Source organism: Haliotis asinina, chromosome 9 (assembly GCF_037392515.1).
Source record: "Haliotis asinina isolate JCU_RB_2024 chromosome 9, JCU_Hal_asi_v2, whole genome shotgun sequence".
Lineage (NCBI taxonomy): Eukaryota > Metazoa > Mollusca > Gastropoda > Lepetellida > Haliotidae > Haliotis > Haliotis asinina.
The window spans coordinates 19,516,627-19,539,856 of record NC_090288.1 but is presented as its reverse complement, the minus strand read 5'-3'; the positions used below and the strand labels follow the sequence as shown (position 1 = coordinate 19,539,856).

The following is a 23,230-nucleotide window of genomic DNA, read 5'->3' as shown; positions in this document are numbered from 1 at the left end:
ACAAAACAAACTTATCGCGAAACGAAAACAAAGTACACTGTACTAAAACAAAACAAACTTATCGCGAAATGAAAGCAAAGTACACCGTACTGAAACGAAACAAGCCTATTGCGAAACGACAGCGAAATACGTCGTACCGTAATGGAATAACTTATACCTTTTTCAATAGAATTTCTGTGAGATAAGCTTTACTACTTTTGAGAGGAGTCTTGTCTAAGCTATTACTGATACATGATGAAACTAATATTCTATATTCATATTTTCCTAATATTTGAATGCTAATATATTGCTTGTACTGGTTACCATTTATAATGAATTTTGGTATGAATTATCATTTCATGATAATAACCCCAAAAGGCACATCTAACCCCAAAAGTTTGGTTGAGCTTTCAGGCAGTATTGCAGACAGACGCTCAGGCAGATGGATGTACGCAACTCGTTTCTATATTCCCCGCAACAACAAAGTTGTGGGGGATAACAAAGCAACTCCTGGGAATATATGAATCTGGTATAAAATCAGTAAACAGACTTGTGTGAATATGACAGGTTAACATCAGGTTTCAATTTACCACAACTTGAACTTGAAGAAATTTGAAGCTGGGTTAGGGTCAAAGTGGATAGGGATGACATGATTCTCCTGGTGTGAATGACAGTGTTAACTAGTGTGAAGTATTTGAGAACCAGATGTTTACATGCTTCCCCGAGAACTGTGCATGACTGGAAGCATGTGTGACAGTGCCACCTATTCTCCATGGTTGACTGTCTGTTGAGTGAAAGCACATTGCGTGCACAGATGTACCAGATTGTTTTGTGCCAAATAAAACCAATTAACATTGGTAGCAGAGCGTAACATGGGCACAGAAAGTGTGTGTGTGAGGGTAACAGAAAATGGCCACATTCTATAAAATGCCTCCAAAGGCTGAAAGTCAAACGTATGACGAATGGAAGACTGAGATATCAATATGGTAGAAAATTACCAAATTGAAACCAGAGAGCAGGTCGAAGCAGTAGCATTATCATTGTCAGCCAACGATTTAGATAGTGAAAATGGAATGGATACGCTTCTTAGATCCTTGGATTGTGCATTCTTAAAAGAAAAGAAAGTGCATATGAAGCTCATTATATGAACTTTGAAAATTACAAGAAACTGGATAGTGTGAACATGACTGAATATATATTGGAATTTGAACGGAGGTATAACAGGTAAAAGAAGTTTGATATGACTCTATCAGATGCAGTATTAGCATTCCAATTACTGGACAATGCAAACTTAGAAGTGAAAGAAAGACAACTAGCACTCACAGCATGTGGAGATTTCTCGTTTGCTTCCATGAAGAGTGCCATGAAAAGAATCTTTGGGGGTAGTATGAACCAGAATAATCCAAGCAATCCAAATAAAACAAGAATCTGCATACTGGACTCAACATAAGTCAGGACAGAGGAATTGAAGTTATGACAAGAAACCCTGTGACAGGAACAGTTCAAGCATGAGCAACTCACAGAATAATGCAGTAGCAAGGGGTACGAACCCTATTGATAAGTTTGGAAAGCACTCCCAGTATGGTGTCTGTCACAGTCCATATCATTGAGCAAAAGACTGTCGAGAGAAGAAAGAATCAGTTCGCACTGCAGAAGAAATTGATCCTGACAATGTACCTGAGGATGTTGAACACTGTAAAATAACATTGTTTATGAAAGAACAGAACAAGAATTTGAAATTTTTGTCGTAGAATCTCAGGGGTCCGCAATAATTGATACAGCATGCACCAGATCTGTCTGTGGAAAGTTGTCTGAAATTGACTGTGAAGTTGGAGATTTGCATGCAACGTAAGAGACCCAATGCAAAACCGATTGTAGGATTTTCACTGGCTACCGAATACAATGAAACAGTCGCTGTGGACCTATATGAATTAGGACAAGGCATCTGGTACCTCCACATAATAGATGAATTTACACGCTTCAGTGCAGGATGTATAACCAGATCGAAGGCTGCTTCAGAATTCGTTACCAACTTCATCCGATACTGGATTGGAATTCATGGGCCACGGAAACTGTACAGTGACAATGGAAGGGAATTTAATAATTCTGAAGTGAGGGACATGGCAGAAAACTTCAATATCACTGTGAAAACCACTGCCGCTTATAGCCCGTGGAGTAACGGCCTGCTGGAATGACACAACCAAACACTCACACAGATGTTACTGGAAGTGAAACAGGAAAATGATTGTGACTGGGAGACTGCAATGGCTTGGGCCTTGATGGCCAAGAACTCTTTACACAGTGTTCACGGATATAGCCCATGCAGGTTAGTTTTTGGCCAGAATCCCAATCTGCCATCAGTGTTGTGTGATAAGTCCCCAGCACTTGAAGGAAAGACAATGAGCAAAATAGTTGGATCTCACATCAATGCCCTGCATTCAGCAAGAAAGGCTTTTACTGAAGCATAGAGTTCTGAAAGGATACGAAGAGCTCTTCAAAAACAGATTCACACATGTGGTGAAACGAAATATGACACAGGCGATAGAGTCTATTACAAACGACCTGACCCGACAGAATGGAAAGGGCCAGGTGTTGTCATTGGCCAAGACAGAGCAATAGTCTTTGTTAGACATCGGGGCTCACATGTCAGAGTACATCATAGTTGACTGCAGAAAGTGATGCCGGAGAATGTTCACAGGACAAAGCAAAATACTGATCATGAGACTGACCATAAAGCAGAAACTCTGGAACCAGAAGTCATTGAAGTCGCCGATGAAAGTACTTATGAAAAAGAAAAAGACAAACCTTTTCAGAGACCAAACATTGTCCATTTGATGAAATTTCAGGATGATGGACAGAAATATATTACTACAAGATGGATATGCACACTGAAAGAAAGTTCCGAGAAAATAGTTCCCAAAGCTCGCCTGGTCGCCAGAGGTTTCAAGGAAATAGAGAAAAGGAATCTGCCAAAGGATTCCCCAACATGTTCAACAGAATCTCTATGACAGTTGTTAGCCATTATGGCACAACAGAAATGGACACCATGCTCCATAGACATAAAGACAGAATTTTTACAGGGCTTAAACCAGACTTTAACCAGAGATGTTTATCTTCGACCCCGAAAAGAAGCTTACGTGAAAGGAGTCCTGTGGAAACTACAGAAGTGTGTGTATGGTTTGGCAAACACATCACTATATTGATATATGGGTTTTGCAGTCAAGTGGGGCAAGAGTGTCTAAAGTTGATCCAGCAGTGTCCTATTTCATATTAAATGGAAAACTACACGGTGTAAGAATGAAGATTTTATGGATATCAACTTCTTTATATGAGAACACGAGAATAGGGTACAGAGCTATATTTATATGTACAAGTAAAACAATAACAAAGTAACAAGTGGAATGAATTAACGAAAACTGGAAGCTAGTATAAACAAGCACTGATAGGAAGCCGACAGTTATGATAACAATGATGGAAGCCAATGGTAATACATTACAGATGATAGGATATGTTTACATAACACAGATAGGGGGTAAGGACGATGTACATGATTGGGGATAAGGATGGAAGCCACACTCAACAGTTACCCTCCCCAGCTCGTCACAGCCACCATCAACAAGACCCTAAAGGACCTAGAACCCCGCCTCAAGCTTTCTCCATCAACCATCAGAGTAACCATACCCTACCTTGGCCCCATCAGTCATCAGATATCATGCCTCATCAAGACTAAAGCCAGCATCGATGTCACCTTCTCCAGTGGCAAGACCATCAAGACCTACCTAAAAGCCAACGGTAAAGGACCCAGCTGTGAACACCCTAACCCGAGAGGATACATCTACCAGATCCCTGGCAACTGTGGCGACCTATACATTGGAGAAACGCTGAGACCAATCAACACCAGAATGAAGGAACACCAGACCTCCGTCAGCAAACTCGACCAGAAATCGGCCATCTCTGAACACATTCTCAAGAACCCTGGACCTTCAGTTTGATGGGAGGACACTAGGATACTATCTACCAACAACAACAACTGGCGCCAAAGGAAACTGAAAGAGGCCATCGAGATCCGGAGACAGAAACCAGCAATCAACCGTGACCAAGGAGTGTACCTACCAAGTGCCTGGGACTTATTGATAAATTAATCTCATCTATATGTCTACATTCTATCTATGTATTCATGTATAGCCAATCTACCTGTGTACATCCTTGTGTTTAGCACATCATCAACCCTCATGTAAATCATGTACATCATCCTTAATCCCCAGTCATGTGTTATGTAAACATCATCCAATCATGCGTAATGTATCACCATTGGCTTCCATCCTTATCCCCAATCATGTACATCCTCCTTACCCCCTATCTGTGTTATGTAAACATATCCTATCATCTGTAATGTATTACCATTGGCTTCCATCATTGTTATCATAACTGTCGGCTTCCTATCAGTGCTTGTTTATACTGACTTCCAGCTTTCGTTAATTCATTCCACTTGTTACTTTGTTATTGTTTTACCTGTACATATATAAATATAGCTCTGTACCCCATTCTCCTTCACCTGAGGAATGAGTAAGCATTAACTCCGAAACGTTGTGTTCTCATATAAAGAAGTTGATATCCATAAAATCTTCATTCTTATGTATTTCACTTCTAAATGCCCTTCAAAGACTTACACGATGAACTCGCTAGTCATGTGGACCATTTTGTTTGGTACTTCGGAGTTTGAAGAAAGTGTCATTGCATCAATTAGAGAGTTGTTCTATGTTGAACATGAAGAAGAGAGCACCTTTAAGTATGTCAGCATGACACTACTTTGTGACAATGAAACTATTCTTCTTCATCAGCATGACTATGTGAGAAACCTAATACGTCTGAACTTAGATAAGGATAGGATGTCAAGGAAGGAGTCATTCCTGAGCATGTGTGAACTTGAGATGTTCAGATCAAAGGTTGGACCAATCTAATGGATTGCATGAAACAGTAGACCAGACATAGTTTTTGACGCATGCTGCCTGGCTTCAGCTACAGTGAAACCCAATAAAGTCATCAGACAACTGAAAAATAAAGATGTGACGCTGAAGTTCCGGCATCTCGGACCCTGTGAATCTCTACGTTTAGTGGTGTTTAGTGATGCTTCTTTGGGCAACTTGCCTGATGGAGTGACACAAAGTGGTTATTTGATCGTGCTGGTGGGAGATGATGGTAAGTTCTCTCCTTTGTGTTGGCAGAATCAGGCGTGTGGTGCGAAGCACATTGGCGGGTGAGACACTTGCATCAGCAGATGGAATAGGTAACGGAATATTCCTCAGCACCCTCTATTCAGAAGTTACAACTGGTGGGACTGATAAAGCAAGACTTCCAATTCAGTGCATTGTGGATAACCACTCTCTCTTCGACACAGTCAAGTCTACAAAGTTTGTGTCGGACAAACTACTGAGACTTGAGAACTCATTGGATCTGGTCAGATTACTGGTGTGCATTGGTCTCCTACCATGATCAACTTGCAGACTGTTTCACAAAGCATGGAGCTTCATTGTTTCCATTGTTGAAAGCGATACAGGATGAAACCCTGGACATAATGACAATGAAACTTTCTTGGCTACAAGTGAAAGATCTAAACTGTGTCATTGGTCCTGTGGACAGCAATTCATACACTGCTTGTACATACGTGTACTTCCAACTTAATGAACTTTTAAATGCTTCTCTTAACTATATTATTTTTGCATTTTAAAATTCCCCCCAACATACTGAACTTTTCACATGTACATATCACTGCACAGATATGTTTTTAATTAGTGAATGTTATTGTGTCAACTTGACAAGTCAATATTTCAAATTTTCTTAGGGGGAGATTGTTAACTAGCATGAGGTATCTGAGAACTGGATGTTTACATGCTTCCCCGAGAAATGCGTATGACTGGAAGTATATGTGACAGTGCCACCTGTTCTCCCTGGTTGACTGTCGAGTGAAAGCACATGGCGTGCACAGATGTACCAGATTGTTTTGTGCCAAATAAAACCAATTAACAGACAGGTGACAAATCATGCATCTTGCAGCAGTACACCTAAAACTGGTCTTCCAAACACCTTGCTGTGAAGACTTCAAGTCAAGTGGTATCTCAATGGAGTATAAGATGATCTTTGAAGCAGTCTGGATATGTCGAGTGAGTCCCAAAGACAACCCCAGGAATGACAACAGTACTATGGAGTAATGCCTCTTCTGACTATTACAGGAAGGATGGATTCATCCAAGTACTACCAACTTATACAAGAATCACATATATATCTGATAAGAACACCTTTTAAACTTAACAGGACAATGCACTTGTCTACAAGTCAAGACATACCTGTAAGTGTACCTGGTTTGAGACCAAACACATGACCTTACAGACATTTCCAGCCACAGCACCAGAACTGAACCCCATTGAAATGTGAGGTAGAAAATGAAGGACGAACAAGAAAAACTACGACCAGAGACTTTGATAAACAGCATAGAACATCCCATCCAATTGTGTATCAAGAGAAACAGCACACTAACAGACCTCTGACTTGAGTTTCCTTAAACACAGACACCTCTAAAGTATGTGTACGTAAACTTTCTTTAAATGTGCCTGCAAAAAACTTCAAATTTTACTTTTCTAAAAAGTCACATATTGTTGCTCCTTAGCATTTATCCAAAGATTTCTTGTTTACACTTGACATTTTGTAAGAAAACTGCTAGATTTTTCATTATGAAGATAATATGTGCAATAAATCCTTTCACTGCTTATGTGATTTGTAAACTGCCAAGGACTATTGTTTTAAGATGTAATGCCAGTTTAACCCTTGTTATTTCATGTAAACAGTATGCTTCAGTAGCACTTAAAATGCTATGTTCAAAGCGATGGGATTAATCAATGCTTTAATATGAAGTCATCAGTTGACAAATCAATGAGATCAGGCTGTTACCATCTGTAATCTTCTCAATGAGTTCCACAAAAGCTGTTACAGTCATTACAGATACATTTCAGCCACTGATATAACCATGGATCCATTCAACCCTGTGTAGCACAGGCTGTTTTCAATGTAAAGAGTTGTATGACCATTGATCACAGAGCTCCTTAGTGCATACATACATACATGATGCTGGTAGAGTAGGGGTTTTATATAGGAATTCTCACATATCCAGAAGAGATGAAAAATGTCCACATTATTATTACATGTCACAATAGCAAGGGCAAAACTTCATGACAATTGGTTCAAGCTCTGAGTGTGAGTAAGTAAGTTTAGTTTTACATCGCTTTCAGTTATATACTAGCAATATCACAGCTGGGGACACCAGATATGAGCTTCACACATTGTGCCCATGTAGGTAATCAAACTCATGGTCTGTGACTTGATGAATGAATGCTTTAAAAACTGTGTTACCCCCACCATCCCACTCTGTGTGTGCATGCAAGTGGGTCCATAGTTAGAGATATGATACATGCGATCTCTAGTACAGCGCATGATAAATTCCTAAAAGGGGAAAATCTGCTTTCAGAGTATAAGATTCTAATAATAGCCACGTGTCCAGAGTTTAAGGGTTTCTTCTCATTTTATCTGGTGATAACCTGAAGCAGAAAAAACAGGAACACCGGAACCGGTCAAACTTTACTGTGGTAGCTGTCCAAATTCTAAAGTGATTGTGATAAGAAGGCACTGGAAGTTGATTTACTTTGATAGCTGTCCAGATTCCAAAGTGATAGTGATAGGAAGGCACCGGAAGTTGATTTACTGTGATAGCTGTCCAAATTCTAAAGTGATTGTGACAGGAAGGCACCGGAAGGTGATTTACTGTGATAGCTGTCCAGTTTTTTGGGTGATTGTGATAGGAAGGCACCAGAAGGTGATTTACAGTGATAGCTGTCCAAATTCCAAGGTGACTGTGATAGTCAGTGAGTGAGTTTAGTTTTATGCCACACTCAGCAATATTTCAGCTATATGGATCAAAAAGGAGTTTACAAAATGATGGTTAAACCACAGTTGTTCATAAAGTATTACGTGATAATCACCTTGGTAAAGTTTCAAGGATGATCTGTATCTCTTCCATGCCTTAAGACCATCTTGCCAGTAAGGGTTTTCCACTTTTTTAAATTGACGATATTATTATTAGCTCCTAATTGAAGTAAAGATCTCATAGGAGTGAGTTTAGTTCTTCGCCTAACTTAGCAATATTCCAGCTATATGGTGGCGGTCTGTAAATATTTGAGTCTGGACCAGACAATCCAGTGATCAAAACATGAGCATCGATCTGTGCAGTTGGGAGCCGATGACATGTGTCAACCAAGTCTGCAAGCCTGACCTCCTGATCCCATTAGTTGCCTCTTACAACAAGCAGTGACTGTGATAGAAAGGCACTGGAAAGTGATCACTGAGATAGTTGTCCAAATTCCTGCTTTCATCTCCAAATGGTTGATGTGTCGTTCCTGACTCATCAATTTCCCTGCTGCAACACTGTTGTCTAGGTGGGCTACCCATCTTTGTAGTGACACATCTACAGAGAGATGAATGTTGCAATCCGGCTTTGTCAAGTAGGTTCCTTTGCAAACATTCGACCTGTGAGTTCACCGTAACAGTTATGGTTTCATTTTATCCGGTAGAGGTATCTGATCCAAACTATCCAGGTAAGTATTCAAGAACCGTTGTAATGGGTATAACCGTACTCTTCCCCTTCAGGTTACATCCTGAGCTGAGGTGAGTACACCCAGAACACATCGTCACTGTTGTAGTGGTAACAGAGACACTAGTGCTTGCCATATGAAGGCTTGAATCCTGGTCCAGCAATTCCCTGGTACAACAATGCAATCCATTGGTGAGATCAATCTCATTCCAAGGAATTGTAGATCCTACTTTGGTTCTAGCTCAGCAGCAGCAGTTAACAAATGGTTACTAGAGCTATCAGCTGACTTACCAGACATGACTTGTGAGTGCCTTATATTTTTATTCCTCACACATCTATGACCAGCAAATAAACATGTTTACAACATGTTCCCAACACTGCAACCTTCTGCATTACCCAGATTGTCCATAGGGCTTTGCTCCCAGTGGAGAATCTGGGCACTCTCCTCATCTGTGCCAAGAAATCAAAAGGTACCAAACCAAGGGCACTGAGAACAATGGGGAGCCTGACAACAGTGTACTTGGGATGCAAGCAAGACATTTCAAAGGCGAGGTCCGCATATTTATCATGCTTTTCCTGAGTCTTGTGCAAATCATGCTGCTGTCAAAAGGGACAGAAAATTCAATGATACAAACAAGAAGACACAGTCATCAATATCCTCTACATTATCTCCAATTTCAGTCTAAGTCACACTTGCTGCCATGAAAAAGCTGCCAAAATTTTATTCAGAATTCCAAAACTATCAAAAGGCTCTAGTACTAACTAGACCAATCTATGTGTCAAGTTTGGTGAAGAAATATTCAATGGTTTTAGAGTTCTGCTCTGGAAAAGATAAATGTGCACGGGTGGATGGACAGACACACAGGGTGCATTTTAATAACCCCCGCAATGTGTTTTGCAAGGGTTATTAAAATGCACCCCGTGATAATAGCCTTCAAATAGGACAAGATCAGGTTTGTTGGCTGGAATTTTTCTGAGACTGTATATGGGCCTATTCCATAGAAGTTTAAAACTGTCATTTTCCATGATGCCCTAACCCTGACCTCATAGTCAAAGCCATAGGCATGGCGGTGACAATAGTAAAAGCAGCAAGCCATGCCGTCATGTCTTTTAACATATGCTGTTTGTGCCAAGGAAGGACATCCACTGAAAAGGTGTTTGACGGTCACTGTGAATTCACTGCACAGTCAACATTTTATGTTAACATTTAGGTTAAGAATCACATTTTGGCGATTGCAAGTGGGAAGTGACTTGTCCTGAGCAACAAAAAGGAAACCCTTATTTTTACATTTGAGACAAGTCGGCTTCATCCAAGCAAAGGAGTCAGTTGGATTGCTGTTCTGTTCCACACACTGCATGTACACACAATACAATGGCTTCTCAGACAGCTTCTCCACAAAGGACCAACACTGAGAAGACTTCACCTGGTTTACTCCCATCCATTAGACTTCACCTAAAGGACTTCACCTGGTTTACTCCCATCGCTGTACCATTCAGCAATAGTAGTGGTAGTGGTAGTGGTGATGGTAGTGGTAGTGGTAGTGGTAGTGGTAGTGGTAGTGGTAGTGGTAGTAGTAGTAGTAGTAGTAGTATCTATACCAATGTGGCCAACAGCTAACCAAATCAACATGTATGGTACTCAAAACCTTCCATGTCACATTATCTAACCCTCCATTTCATAACTACAAGAAAATAAGTACATAAGTACATAATATTAATGTTTATACTCACACAAATCCAAACTGATCAGCAAAGAACTGTGCCACAAGACCTGCCACAATGGCCACCAAAGAATTTCCAAGGATGGCATTGCTGAAGATATTGCCAAGTAAATCCTGATCAAATCCTCTCTGGAAGACAAAAATATTAAGATAAATGTGATGTAATTCAGTGATTAGATGGGGTGAAGTAAATGCATCGAAATCCAAGAGTTCTTCACTTACAACATATAGAAACCTCCGCTCTTTGAAAATCAAGACCACATACTTTTACACATACAAGCACGGTACAAGCACTGACTCACACAAACATGGTACAAACGATGACTCAGAGAAGGATGGGCACACACCTTGACTCATATGACTCATATGCACATGGGCACACACTGTGACTCACACAAACATTGACACTTACCCTGACTCACACAAGCAAGGGTATACACACTGATTCACACAAGCATGGGCACACACCCTGACTCACAAAAGCATGGGTATAAACACTGATTCACACAAGCATGGGCACTTACCCTGACACACACAAACATGGGCACACAATGACTCACACAAGTATGGTACATACCTTGATTCACACAAGCATGGGCACTTACCCTGACTCACACAAACATGGGCACACAATGACTCACACAAGTATGGTACATACCATGACTCACACAAGCATAGGCACACACCCTGACTCACACAAACATGGGCACACAATGACTCACACAAATATGGTACATATCTTGACTCACACAAGCATGGGCACACACCGTGACTCACACAACCATGGGCACACACCGTGACTCACACAACCATGGGCACACACTTTGTTCATATAGCTTTGGCACACACCTTTGCTAATGTAAGCATAGGCACACACCTTGATTCACACAAGCATGGCCACACTAGTTGATTCATACAACCATGGGCACACCAATTGACTCACACAACCATGGGCACACACCTTGACTCACACAATCATGGGCACACCTTGTGTCATGCAGGAAGTTATTATAGGTAATATTCCATGAGATAAGATACTGTCCCTACCTTGTTGTGTTCATAGACAAGCCAGGATTCAAAGGCACTGTAAAGGATAGAGGTTGCCATACCTCCCAAAAATCTGCCTACCATCAGGATCCAGAAGTTGTTGAAATGCTGCAAAATTGCAGAAAATATTACACTCTTCTGACAGCTGCTGTCTTTAATTGTAGAAGTTCTCTTTCCTCAGTCTAGCAAATTCCGAAGATGAAGACAGGCTTTAAGAGCCTTGACAACAAACAAGCATAACACCAAAGTAAAGCAATGAAATATCCTAACATTCAGAACATATGCAGAGGGTTCTAAGTCAAAAGGCAAAGGCAAATAGTTCCACTGCTTACACATAAACAAATTGAATGTGAATTTCCTTAACATATTAAGACAATATTATTGAAGGGAACAATGATGTGGCGGAGAAGACACATACTGATTGTCACTAGCTACTGTTCATATGTTGAGCCACTGAGTATTTACTTACATTTCATCATTCACACTGGTAATGGATATTCAGAGCATTCAATATATTTCTCCTCCCCTTCATCCAGTTTATAATACAATGGATAGTGTTCTCAGCAGGATAAAGCCAACAGATATTTTCTTATATCCATTGGGGTAATACACGGATATTGATGCACATTAGAGAGGTCATATACAAATTTTAGGGACTACTTTCACAGTGTTAACAAACATGGCATCAAGGGTCAGCAGGTGTGTCCAGGTTGATGGCAGTAGTTACGGTACTGTCAGTGCTTTGATCCCAGATATATCCATGCCTGGTTATGATAGATGGACTAGATTACAAAGTGAAGATAGAAATTCATAGGCTTACAAAGATATCAACATCAGTTCCCTGACCAACTGCCAGTGCTAGCGACAGAATGACTAAGAAATCCAGGTGCAAGGTGTCACACAAACATTAAAGTGTATTTGAATGTTTCTAAAGTTCCAGAAGAGATTGTTATTTTTGAAACGTGAGCAAAAAACTTATTGAAAACTAGATGACGTAACACAGTCAAATGAGTGATCAATAGAAAATTGCATCACTGAGCTTGTGACATCACATATCACTACACACATATTTGTGATGTCACAGATATGTGGGCACATCACACGAAGTTTAGTTTCATGATCTGTAGCAAACGTAATCATATTTTTTTTAAATTATAAAGTAAGAATGACACTGTATGATAAGCAGGTTATCACACTTATGTGTTTTGGGGATTGTTAATATCCTGCATTAGGAATAAACACCATGAATTCAGCTCATTAACTACAATATCTACCCCTAATACAGGATACTAACCATCCAAAAACACTCTCGCGTGATAACCTATTTATATTTTCCATGAAAGATCATCATTTCAAAATCACTAAGAACAAATGCTGTTTCAGGTGACTTTTAAACTACATCTGATATTTTATCTGCCATGACACACTTGCTCCAGTGTGGTGGAGCAACTACACAGATAAAATGTGTTAATGACAAAAGCAAAAAACTTTTACAGACTGGTGCTTAGTGAACATTTTAGGATATGGAGGCACTCAAATAATTTCATTTTGTGCATGCGCAGTAGATAAACAATATTTTTCCTTTTCTGGCTACTGTACAAATATGACTTTTTGTAAAATATTGACCCAAAATACTAGTTAAACATCTTGAAAACATAGCTGAGTCAATGTTATGAACAATGGCTCTCACACCAGTGCATATAAGTGAGGACTGTTTGCACCTGCATCGGTTGTTGCACACCTTTGTACAGACAAGATACCTACTCCTGAAAAGATTATGATGCTTGGTGTAGTGTCATCCAGTATGGAACATACTGTTCACTTACCTTCTGTAGCAAACCCCTCTTTGTTTGAGATGGGACTTCAGGCTGTGGAAGGATGACTGACACAATATATGACCATCCTGGTAAACTGATGAACAACAGCTACATGTGCTGATGGATGGCATGAACTGAGTTTTTCTTTTTGATTCAGAAAGATATAGTTGTTTTGGATACTTCTGCTTTGTGATATCTCATACCAGCGGGATGAAGAGTCATCTAAATTTCTGATATCTGGTGCTCATTCTAAGTAGATAAATGCATAGGATTTGGACCAGACACAGTGGTAAGCGCCAAGTACTGCACTGATGCATTGGGACCTTTATCAAATCCAGGGAGGCTGCAGTCCATAGAATGGATCTCTGACATTGGTCCAGAGTGAAGTTTGATAGTTCTGAATGGGTTGTAGCTGCAGTCTGACCCTCCTTAGTGAGTGATTGGGCAAACATATGGTGAAATCCAATCAATGTTTGAGCATAACAGCTTGTTGAAGTGATTACCACTGATTTGGTAGAAGGGGCATCTAATTACCCTGTTGTGCAGGAAGCTCACAAAAGGCTTGGTTACTTGTGTGAATAACCATGAAAATGCCAAACTGTAGTACCAATAACTGGGATGGATCACAGATACTTCCAGGACCCTGGGTGGATTGGCATGTGCAGATCCCTTAAATCTATGCTTGCCAGAAAGTTCTTGTCTTATCATCAACTTCAGATGTTGAGGATTCCGATGTTCATTGTTGAACTTCATATTAGTCTGGACTTTTCTGATAAATAGTTTTGGGCACCAAGAAAATTGGTTAACAAAACTGTGTTGAGTGTCTCTTAAGGTATAACTTCTATTGCTTCTTTGAATTGAAGTGACTCTCTCGCATCTGTGAGCTTGGGTTGTAGGGTTCCTGAGTAATATATCTACAGAAGATAGAGTGAATCAACGATGATGTTATCACAGGAATGGGTAACCTATTCATTAACATTCGTGTGAGGTATTCCAGAAGGTCCAAGTTTGGCCAGTATTTCCTTGTACTAAGGTGAGTCTGATGATGCTGAGCAGATCTGGTCAGAGATACACTCGGGGTACTTTTTTGGCCAACCACAGACACTCAAACATTCTTTGTCAGACTGTGGATCTTTGTCCATCATTGCTTTGTTGATGGATCTGGACATAGTGAGGCTCAGGAAGACCTGTATGTTAATACTATCAAGCTGAGCAAGTTGGGAAGGCCCTGCATTCTGGTAGCATTGTTCATGATGATGTGCAGTTTTAGTTTCTCCATTTGGTGGAAAGGTGAAAGAGGACGAACCTTTGATGGGAAGTTTTGGGTAACCTGTCTGTAATCCAAGTAAGCAGTTGATTGATTGATTGATGTCGACTCTTCATGGTGTGAGTCTAACCCTGTTGGCACTAATACAAGGGGAGAGTCGCACAGGCTTGGTAACATGCATCCCCTTCACATGCACTCCTTGAATGTTTAGGGGTGAGATTTTTTTTCATTGAAGGAGAACAGAAGCACTTGATTTTCCACTACCATCTCAGAAATGAGATGAGATAAGTAATTAGTATGAGTCAGGATAAGATATAATTTGCATGTCTGTGCGAATTTGATTGATATTTACCATTAAACAATAACAATTAAGTATGATCTGTACCGGAAAAAATGACTGCTCCCTTGCAAACGATGATCTGAAGTATCTCCCTTGCTTGCCCGTGAGCCAAACATAAAGATGGTGAATAATCACACTGATTTTTAAACAAATCCATGACTTTTTTTAGTGTTGCATTTTTTTTGCAACTTTTCATTTTCAATCAATTTTACTCAGATAAACTCCAAGCATACGCATGTTTTATCAAAGAGTTCAACATGTTCAATGGTACAAAAAGAGTGTCCATTGTTTCAAAATATTTTGTACTATTTTAAAATTGTGTATTTCTTGTCTTTTCATGAAACTGTGAATCACACAAGTTATGAGCATGTAGTGAATGGCAACACTAAAGAATGAAGGGGGTAAATGCTGAAAATAGTATGTCACGTTCTGCGCATGCGCACAAGATACAAATAATCAGGTGCCTCCATATATGAAATTATTTCAGATATGTTCTTTCATATGATGACAAATTTTGGTGCTTTTAACACTAAATACACAATTCTTATGAAAATTGGAACTTTTAACCATAAATTGTATATTTATATACTTACCCTATCCCACGTTATGCAGCTCTCCTCTTCCTCTACGACCAGGAGTGGAAACGTGCTATGAGCTTAGGTGAATCAAATCTTACTGGCCTCTGATCACCTGACCTCTGAACCCACCCTGACATCAACAACACCTGTCAATCATCTAAATGCTCATGCTGCATGTTCAGATGATCACATGAGCATCTTGGAGCTTTCCGTAATCTGTGATTCAGAGGTGGGTGGGCATGGATCACGTAAGATAGGATAAGTATATAAATATACAATTTATGGTTAAAATTTCATGATTTTCAAACTCATCCTATCTTACGTTATGAACTATCCCACAATCCTGGAGGGGTGAATAAATCCACTGCACTGAAAGTATGCATTCTACAGATCGAGGCTGACTGTGTAATTCCCAGCTCCATGATAGTTCTGAGCAGGGCCACCTACACATCTGGAAATGAGGCAGTGACTGCAGAAATGTCTTACTGAAAACCTTCACACTGAAGATCAGCATCAACTTATCTTTCTTTGGAACCAAAAAGATTGGAGAGAAGAAACATGCCAACAATGCGAAGTGGAAACCCCTTTGACAGGGTGGCGAGAGCATAAGGGTCATAAAAAATGGTCAAGTTTGGGGCATAAGTCGGAAGTCTTCGCCTACTATCTGAATAGGCACAACTGGGAGCGGAAGGACCAAGTTGTGCTCCAATATCTTGAAGTCACTTGAGTGGCCACTTCCCAAACTGCTCAGTTAAACAGAGATCAACCTGACCAAGGCTGACAAACAAGGACTGTACGGAATCTATCCTCCCATGTGGACAGATGAAGAGGACCTCTATGACGAGAAAAAGTGTGCCAACTGGTCTAGAATGGTCTGGAATTGTTTTTGCATTAACACCATAGCCCAAATGTATGCCTGTTGATACGAAGATGCATGTGCGAAAGCCATTGCTACTATATCAGATGCAGACGAAATCATATTAAGAGGCGCCATAACCTTCCTGGTAGCACCATCCAAGTCTACACACAATCTTCTACCAGAAATGGTGAATAGCCCCTCTGTTTAGACCCCAACAGCACAATATCATCATTCACAGGGGGAAACACAATCATCGTCGAAAACTCATGTACATGTGCAGACACTAAGCTTAAACGTGGAGCCATAAACCCACCCAGAGATGCCGCTGGTTGAGTAATGTGGGAAGGTAATAGAGGCAAAATCACCTGACCTCATGTCAAACTCAAAGCTAGACAACACGTCAACAGGTGAAGTACACAATTGCAGTTGAAGAGCATTGGCAATCCCAATCAACAACTGTGGTTTGTTGTTCACACTGATGCTAATATTTGAAGCCAAGGTTCCATCTGAAGAGAGAGACGGTGTAGCTGAATGATGAACGCTCTCTAAATTCTGAATTGGAGCAGGTGCCATTGAAAGATGTAAGTTTACCCTAGTTAAGCCAGGATCACAAGATGAAATGGTAGAACTCATCAATGGTGATGCTGTCACTGCTGATGCCAACACTTGAGAAGCAGTAAGCATCGCAAAGGTAGATACCGCAATACCAGGGGCCAAAGTCACAGAGGAAACAGATGTACAGGCAGTAGCAAGTGACGCAATGCCAGCCGGCATGAAACCAGAAGTACTCAAAGCCACCAACCAACTCCATACACTTAGAGAGTGCACCGACCCAAAGGCACCCTTAGCAATCGTCATCCCCACCACACTCTGAGTAACTACTGAAGTAATCATTGTATGAGAAGGCCCTGTGCTGATGAATGGAAGAAGCGTCTGTCCAGGTATGCTGTAAGGAAGCGCCAAACCAGGCGCACATGGAGGAAATGTCAAACCAATGTGTTGAAATGTGTTGAAAATACCCGACGAAGCAGGTGGGGTATGCGTAAGCGCCCACCCAGAGGCACCATGGATAGACGCCAATCCATGAAGGCTGTGATGACACATTGAATCAACCACACTATTATGTGAAGAAGTGTGAATACAGTGTGTAAGCACCGAACTGGTAACATATGGCTCTCTGAACGAAAGTGCCACACCCAGGTTAAGCAACACACTGACTGAAAGCACCAAATCAGGATAAGTTGACATCCTAGCTGAAAGCGCCTAACCAGGAGCAAGCAGCGATTTAACTGAAAGCGTCGCATGGGGAACAAGAGCTGGTGTAACCTCATGCACTTCTCCGATCGTAAACAAATCTTCGGAGGGGAGCGATGCACTAGCAGAGTGTGGATGTCCTTGACTCAATGGATCCATATGACAATGATGAGACAGCGCCAATTTGAAACCCTTCACCTCTCCCAGCCGAAGTGCCACAATGAATTGAAGAACTGCACGAGAGGTTTAAGTAGATTCAACCACTAAAGTGGAATGCACCGAACCTGCCTCTTCATAGGTACTCACAGGGCATCACACCAAGCGGCGCATAGGACCCCACCACTGATGGAATGTGTGAACTTTGTGATCCAACCACCACCAACGTAGGATGAGATGGGCCATCGGATGAAGAGTCTTTCAAAGAAACAGGGCTAGATGCCGAAGATTCTCTCTAAGATATGAGTCTAAAGCCTCCTCCAAAAAATCTCCATTGGAAGATTGACACTTAGATTGACATAGAGCCAATTTTTTGCAATGTTCCATCCTGAGTCTTTTCGATGATGATGGACCCTCATCTGATCTCCGACAATCGACTTGCTACTCGATGATACTCCAAAAAGGCGTTGGTCATCAAGATCAACACAGAAAGTACACTAATGTGACCATTCGCACTGCCCCAAACAGTCAACACATATAGCATGCTGGTCCGCCGCAGAAAAGCTGCTATTACAATTGCTGCAATGTTTCTCTTCTTCTCAGAAAAGTACCCAAGCTTGTCACGGAAAAATCACACGTCCACATGGTGTAGAGACAAGAAAGAGAATGACAGGTACAAATTGTCATGTGATCATCTTAGCATGCAGCATGAGTATGGAGATGATTGACAGGTGTTGATGTCAGGGTGGGGGCTCATAGCACATTTCCACACATGGTCATTGAGGAAGAGGACAGCTGCATAACGTGAGATAGGATAAGTTTAAAAATCTTGATCTTAATCACTCTTGAGGAAGATGTAGCACTATTGTGTGCCAGTGAGCAAGATGAAGCGCTATCACGTGTTATTCACTGAAGGAATAAGGAATGAACCCATATCTAATGGTGGAGGACTGAAGGTATGGAAGGCCTGCCAGTACACAAGACCAAAGGCCACACTTGGTAGTGATTTACATGCAGCTTTGTTTTCTTAGTACAGTTTTTTTAGCAAATATACATCTCATTTGTGCAATGTGTATCTGCTGGGACACACAGTGTGAGCTTGGTGTATCTACTCAGACAAATTAATGTGTGTAAATAGTGTATCTATTTGGACAAAGTAATGTGGGTAAACAGTGCATCTACTTGAACAAAGTAATGTGTGCAAACAGTGTATCTACTAGGAAGAAATTAATGCGTGTAAACAGTGTGTCTACTCAGACAAATTAATGTGTATAGACAGTGCATCTACTCGGAAGAAATGAATGTGTGTAAACAGTGTATCTACTTGGACAAATTAATGTGTGTAAATAGTGCATCTACTTGAACAAAGTAATGTGTGTAAACAGTGTATCTACTTGGACAAGGTAATGTGTGTAAAAGGTGTATCTATCTAACTGGATAAAAGTAATGTGTGTAAATAGTGCATCTACTTGAACAAATTAATATGTGTAAATAATGTATCTACCTGGACAAAGTAATGTGAGTAAACAGTGTATCTAACTAATGTGTGTAAATAGTGTTTCTACGTTGACAAATTAATGTGAGTAAACAGTGTATCTGCTGGGGTCAATTCATGTGTGTGAAGGTATTTCTTTTTTTCACATCACATCTATGTTTTACATCAAATCATGTCTGTACTGTAGCAAAAGTTATGAATACTGCTGAAAGCAATCAAACAGGTTTTATCTGAGGTGATATATAACCCAATGTGTTGCCAGGGAACCTTTCAGAAACAACCTAAAAGCATACAAGTGGGTATTGTGTTGTATAGCAAGCTTCAGCTCTGAGACCACACCCATTCATAAACCAATTCACTTATCCTTTGAGAATGATGTTCTATATATAGTTCCTGAATGCTGAACCTGTAACTGAATGCAGGACCTGTAAAAAGAGAAGTAGCAGAAGCTTGTTTGATTCTGTGACAGGAATAGATGTTAATGTCTACCTGTGTCATTCTGTAAGTCATGAAGTGCATGGTGCTGTAAGTTAAGGACAGGGTTTATGGTTGACCCTGGTGGTCTTACCTTAGTTACACATGCAAGTCCATACAACACTCCATACAAAATACAGTTGGCCCGTCTCCCACTGAAATCACAAATGTGTCACAAGTAGTAGCATTGCTAACATAAAATTGAAAGAACCATATTATATTATCATATGTCACTACACACTGCGGCCCCAGTGAAGATATGTCACCACACTATGAGGCTCCCATAAGAATATGTCACCATGATATGTGGCCACAGTAAGAATATATCACAACACTATGTGACCCCAAGAGAGTATGTTACTTCACTATGTGTCCCTAGTGAGAATATATTACCACACTATGTCACCCTGTAAAAATATGTCACCACACTATGTGGCTCCAGTAAGATGTCACTACACTATGTGACTCTGATAAGAATATGTCACTTTACAAGTGGCTCCAACAAGAATATGTCACTACACAAGTTAAACCCGTAAGAATGTCACCATACTATGTGGCTTCAGTAAGAATATGTCACTACACTATGTGGCTCTGATAAGAATATGTCACTTTACAAGAGGTTCCAATAAGAATATGTCACTACAAAAGTGGCCTCAGTCAGAGAATGTCACTACACTATAAAGTATAAAGCTCCAGTAAAAATATGCAACTATACTTACAGTGTTCATGTTAATGCAGAAACACATGTTTTTCACGCAAAACAAAAAAGCATGCAGAAAATATTTTGAATGCATGCTTTGGACGCAGAGACTCTGATCTACTTAATTTGACGAAGTACCTTAAAACAGCAACATATAAAGAACCAATACATTTTACAATGACTCAAGACTGTAAGGAAAATTTCACACGCAAAAGATTTGGACTAGATATATACTATATTATTTCAGCACACACTCATACAAAACCTACTGCAAACACTGACTACATGACACCAGTAAAAATATATCACTACACAACATGGGCCCAGTCAAATATGTAACTACACCACGTGGCCCTAGGAAATATGTCATTACTCTATGTGGATCCAGTAAGAATATGTCACTACACTACATGGCCCTAATAAAAGAGCCACATAGTATAGTTAGATTTTAGTGTGGATATGCCACTACAATGCATGGGTTTAGTGTGGATGTATCACTACGATGCATGGGCTTAGTGTGGATGTGTCACTATAATGCATGGGCTGTGTGTGGATATGCCACTACAATGCATGGGCTTAGTGTGGATGTGTCACTACAATGCATGGGGAGAGTGTGGTTATGTCACTACGATGCATGGGCTTAGTGTGGATATGGCACTACAATGCATGCATGGGCTTAGTGTGGATGTGTCACTACAATGCATGGGCTTAGTGTGGATGTGTCACTACAATGCATGCATGGGATGAGTGTGGATGTGTTACTACGATGCATGGGCTTAGTGTGGATGTGTCACTACAATGCATGGGATGAGTGTGGATATGTCACTATGATGCATGGGCTTAGTGTGGATATGGCACTACAATGCATGCATGGGCTTAGTGTGGATGTGTCACTACGATGCATGGGCTTAGTGTGGATATGGCACTACAATGCATGCATGGGCTTAGTGTGGATGTGTCACTACGATGAATGGGCTTAGTGTGGATCTAGCACTACAATGCATGCATGGGCTTAGTGTGGATGTGTCACTACAATGCATGGTCTTAGTGTGGATGTGTCACTACAATGCATGGGCTTAGTGTGGATGTGTCACTACAATGCATGGGTTTAGAGTGCATGTGTCACTGCAATGCATGGGCTTAGTGTGGATATGTTACTATGAATAATATGATGCAAAGGCTTCATGTGGATGTGTCACTACAATGCATGGTCTTAGTGTGGAGATGACACTACAAAATACAATGCAAGGGCTTAGAGTGGATGAGTCACTACGATGCATAGGCTTAGTGTGGATATGTTACTACGAATAATATGATGCAAAGGCTTCATGTGGATGTGTCACTACAATGCATGAGCTTAGTGTGGAGATGACACTACAGAATACAATGCATGGGTTAGGTGTGGATGTGTCACTACTTACTATCTGTCAGCGAAGGAGCCAACCACTGTGCCGATGAGCATGCTGGATCCAAAGCCTGCCACAAAGAGGATCTCGATCTGATGTGTGGTCATGCTGTAGCTATCATACAGGGCATACACGTGAGGCCCCTGTAGCCAGTCACCAGCTAAAACAGACAGGCAATAATGGAACTGATTACTTTCCTTTTACTTATTATGTTTTAAGACAAAGTTGGAATTGTTTCCATGAAATTCATTGAAAATATAAATGCCATATATCTGTAATCAGCAAAAGTCACAAATTTCAAGAACAAATCATCTTACAATTACTTATTGTTTTTTTTAGACTCATTTTGAATTGTTTCCATGGAAGTCAAGAAAAATATAAATGCCATATATCTGTTATCAGCAAAAGTCACCATTTCAAGATCTGTCTATAACATCTGCCAAGATCTGTTGAAAGATATGAAATGGTTTTCGAGTTGTGCTCCGGCAACAAAGCCCATCCCTCAATTTTGGAACTAAGTCCGAAACATGTCCATGGAAACCAAGAAAATAAGAAATCACAAACACCTGTACATAGCAAAAGGCACCACTTTAGGTCCTGATCGATAAAACTACTAAGTTCTGCAGAAAAATATTGAACGGTTTTTGAGTTCTGCTCCGGAAACGAAACACAGCTCTCACTTCTGAGACAAAGTCCGAAACGCGTCCATGGAACCGAGAAAATAAATCCCCAAACCATTTTAGGTTCTGATTGATATATCTACCAAGTTTTGCAGAAAAATATTGAATGGTTTCTGAGGTTTGCTCCGGAAATGAAACCCACCCCACCACTAGATTAACGCCAAAATGTTCCATGGAAAAACAAAAAAATAAAGATGTCATAACTCTGCAAATAGCAAAAGACACAACTATAGGTTGAGCTTACTATATCTATCAAGTTTGGTCTAAAAATATTGAACGGTTTCTGAGTTATGCTCTGGAAACAAAATGATTACGGACGAACAGACGGGCACGCGGCGGGCGGACGGACGGATGGGTGGACAGACGAGACGTCAACTATATCCCTCTGCATTACAAGCCGGGGGGATAAAAAAATGTGATGGGGAAAAAGCCAGCAAAATCGGGAGTTCAAACAACTAATATTGCACTTTTGACTAAATGCTTTTATGCGATGATATGCTTATAATTTTGTTCATTTTTTTTTTCACAATTACCAAGGAATGTTTATATCACGGACAAGTGATAACTGTGTTTTGATTACATTTTTGGTAGCATGTGACCTTTAACTATGCCATCTGACCCTGAACAAAACACACCCATTCTGACTGACAACAGTGACATTAGTCATCTGAAAGATGGGTTCATATCTCGTCACAATAGGACATACAGCAGGATCTGTCCATCATGATATGTGCAAATAATAAAAAGGCCAGCTCATGTTCACATGATGACACTTATTTTCACAAGGGCCAGCACATGTTCACATGATGACACTTATTT

The 23,230-nt window shown here is 40.5% G+C and overlaps 1 protein-coding gene across 2 annotated transcripts in view; it reads right to left on the bottom strand.

Moving 5' to 3' along the window:
- LOC137295552 (molybdate-anion transporter-like) overlaps positions 1 to 23,230 on the bottom strand; it is a 78,412-nt gene that overhangs the window by 46,873 nt on the left and 8,309 nt on the right. For both annotated transcript variants that reach the window (XM_067826941.1, XM_067826940.1), the window contains exons 2-5: positions 21,747 to 21,891; positions 19,720 to 19,780; positions 11,386 to 11,493; positions 10,349 to 10,467 (exon numbers count right to left, since the gene is read on the bottom strand). In XM_067826941.1, the coding sequence (XP_067683042.1) occupies positions 10,349 to 10,467; positions 11,386 to 11,493; positions 19,720 to 19,780; positions 21,747 to 21,891 (433 nt within the window). The remainder of the gene's footprint in view (positions 1 to 10,348; positions 10,468 to 11,385; positions 11,494 to 19,719; positions 19,781 to 21,746; positions 21,892 to 23,230) is intronic.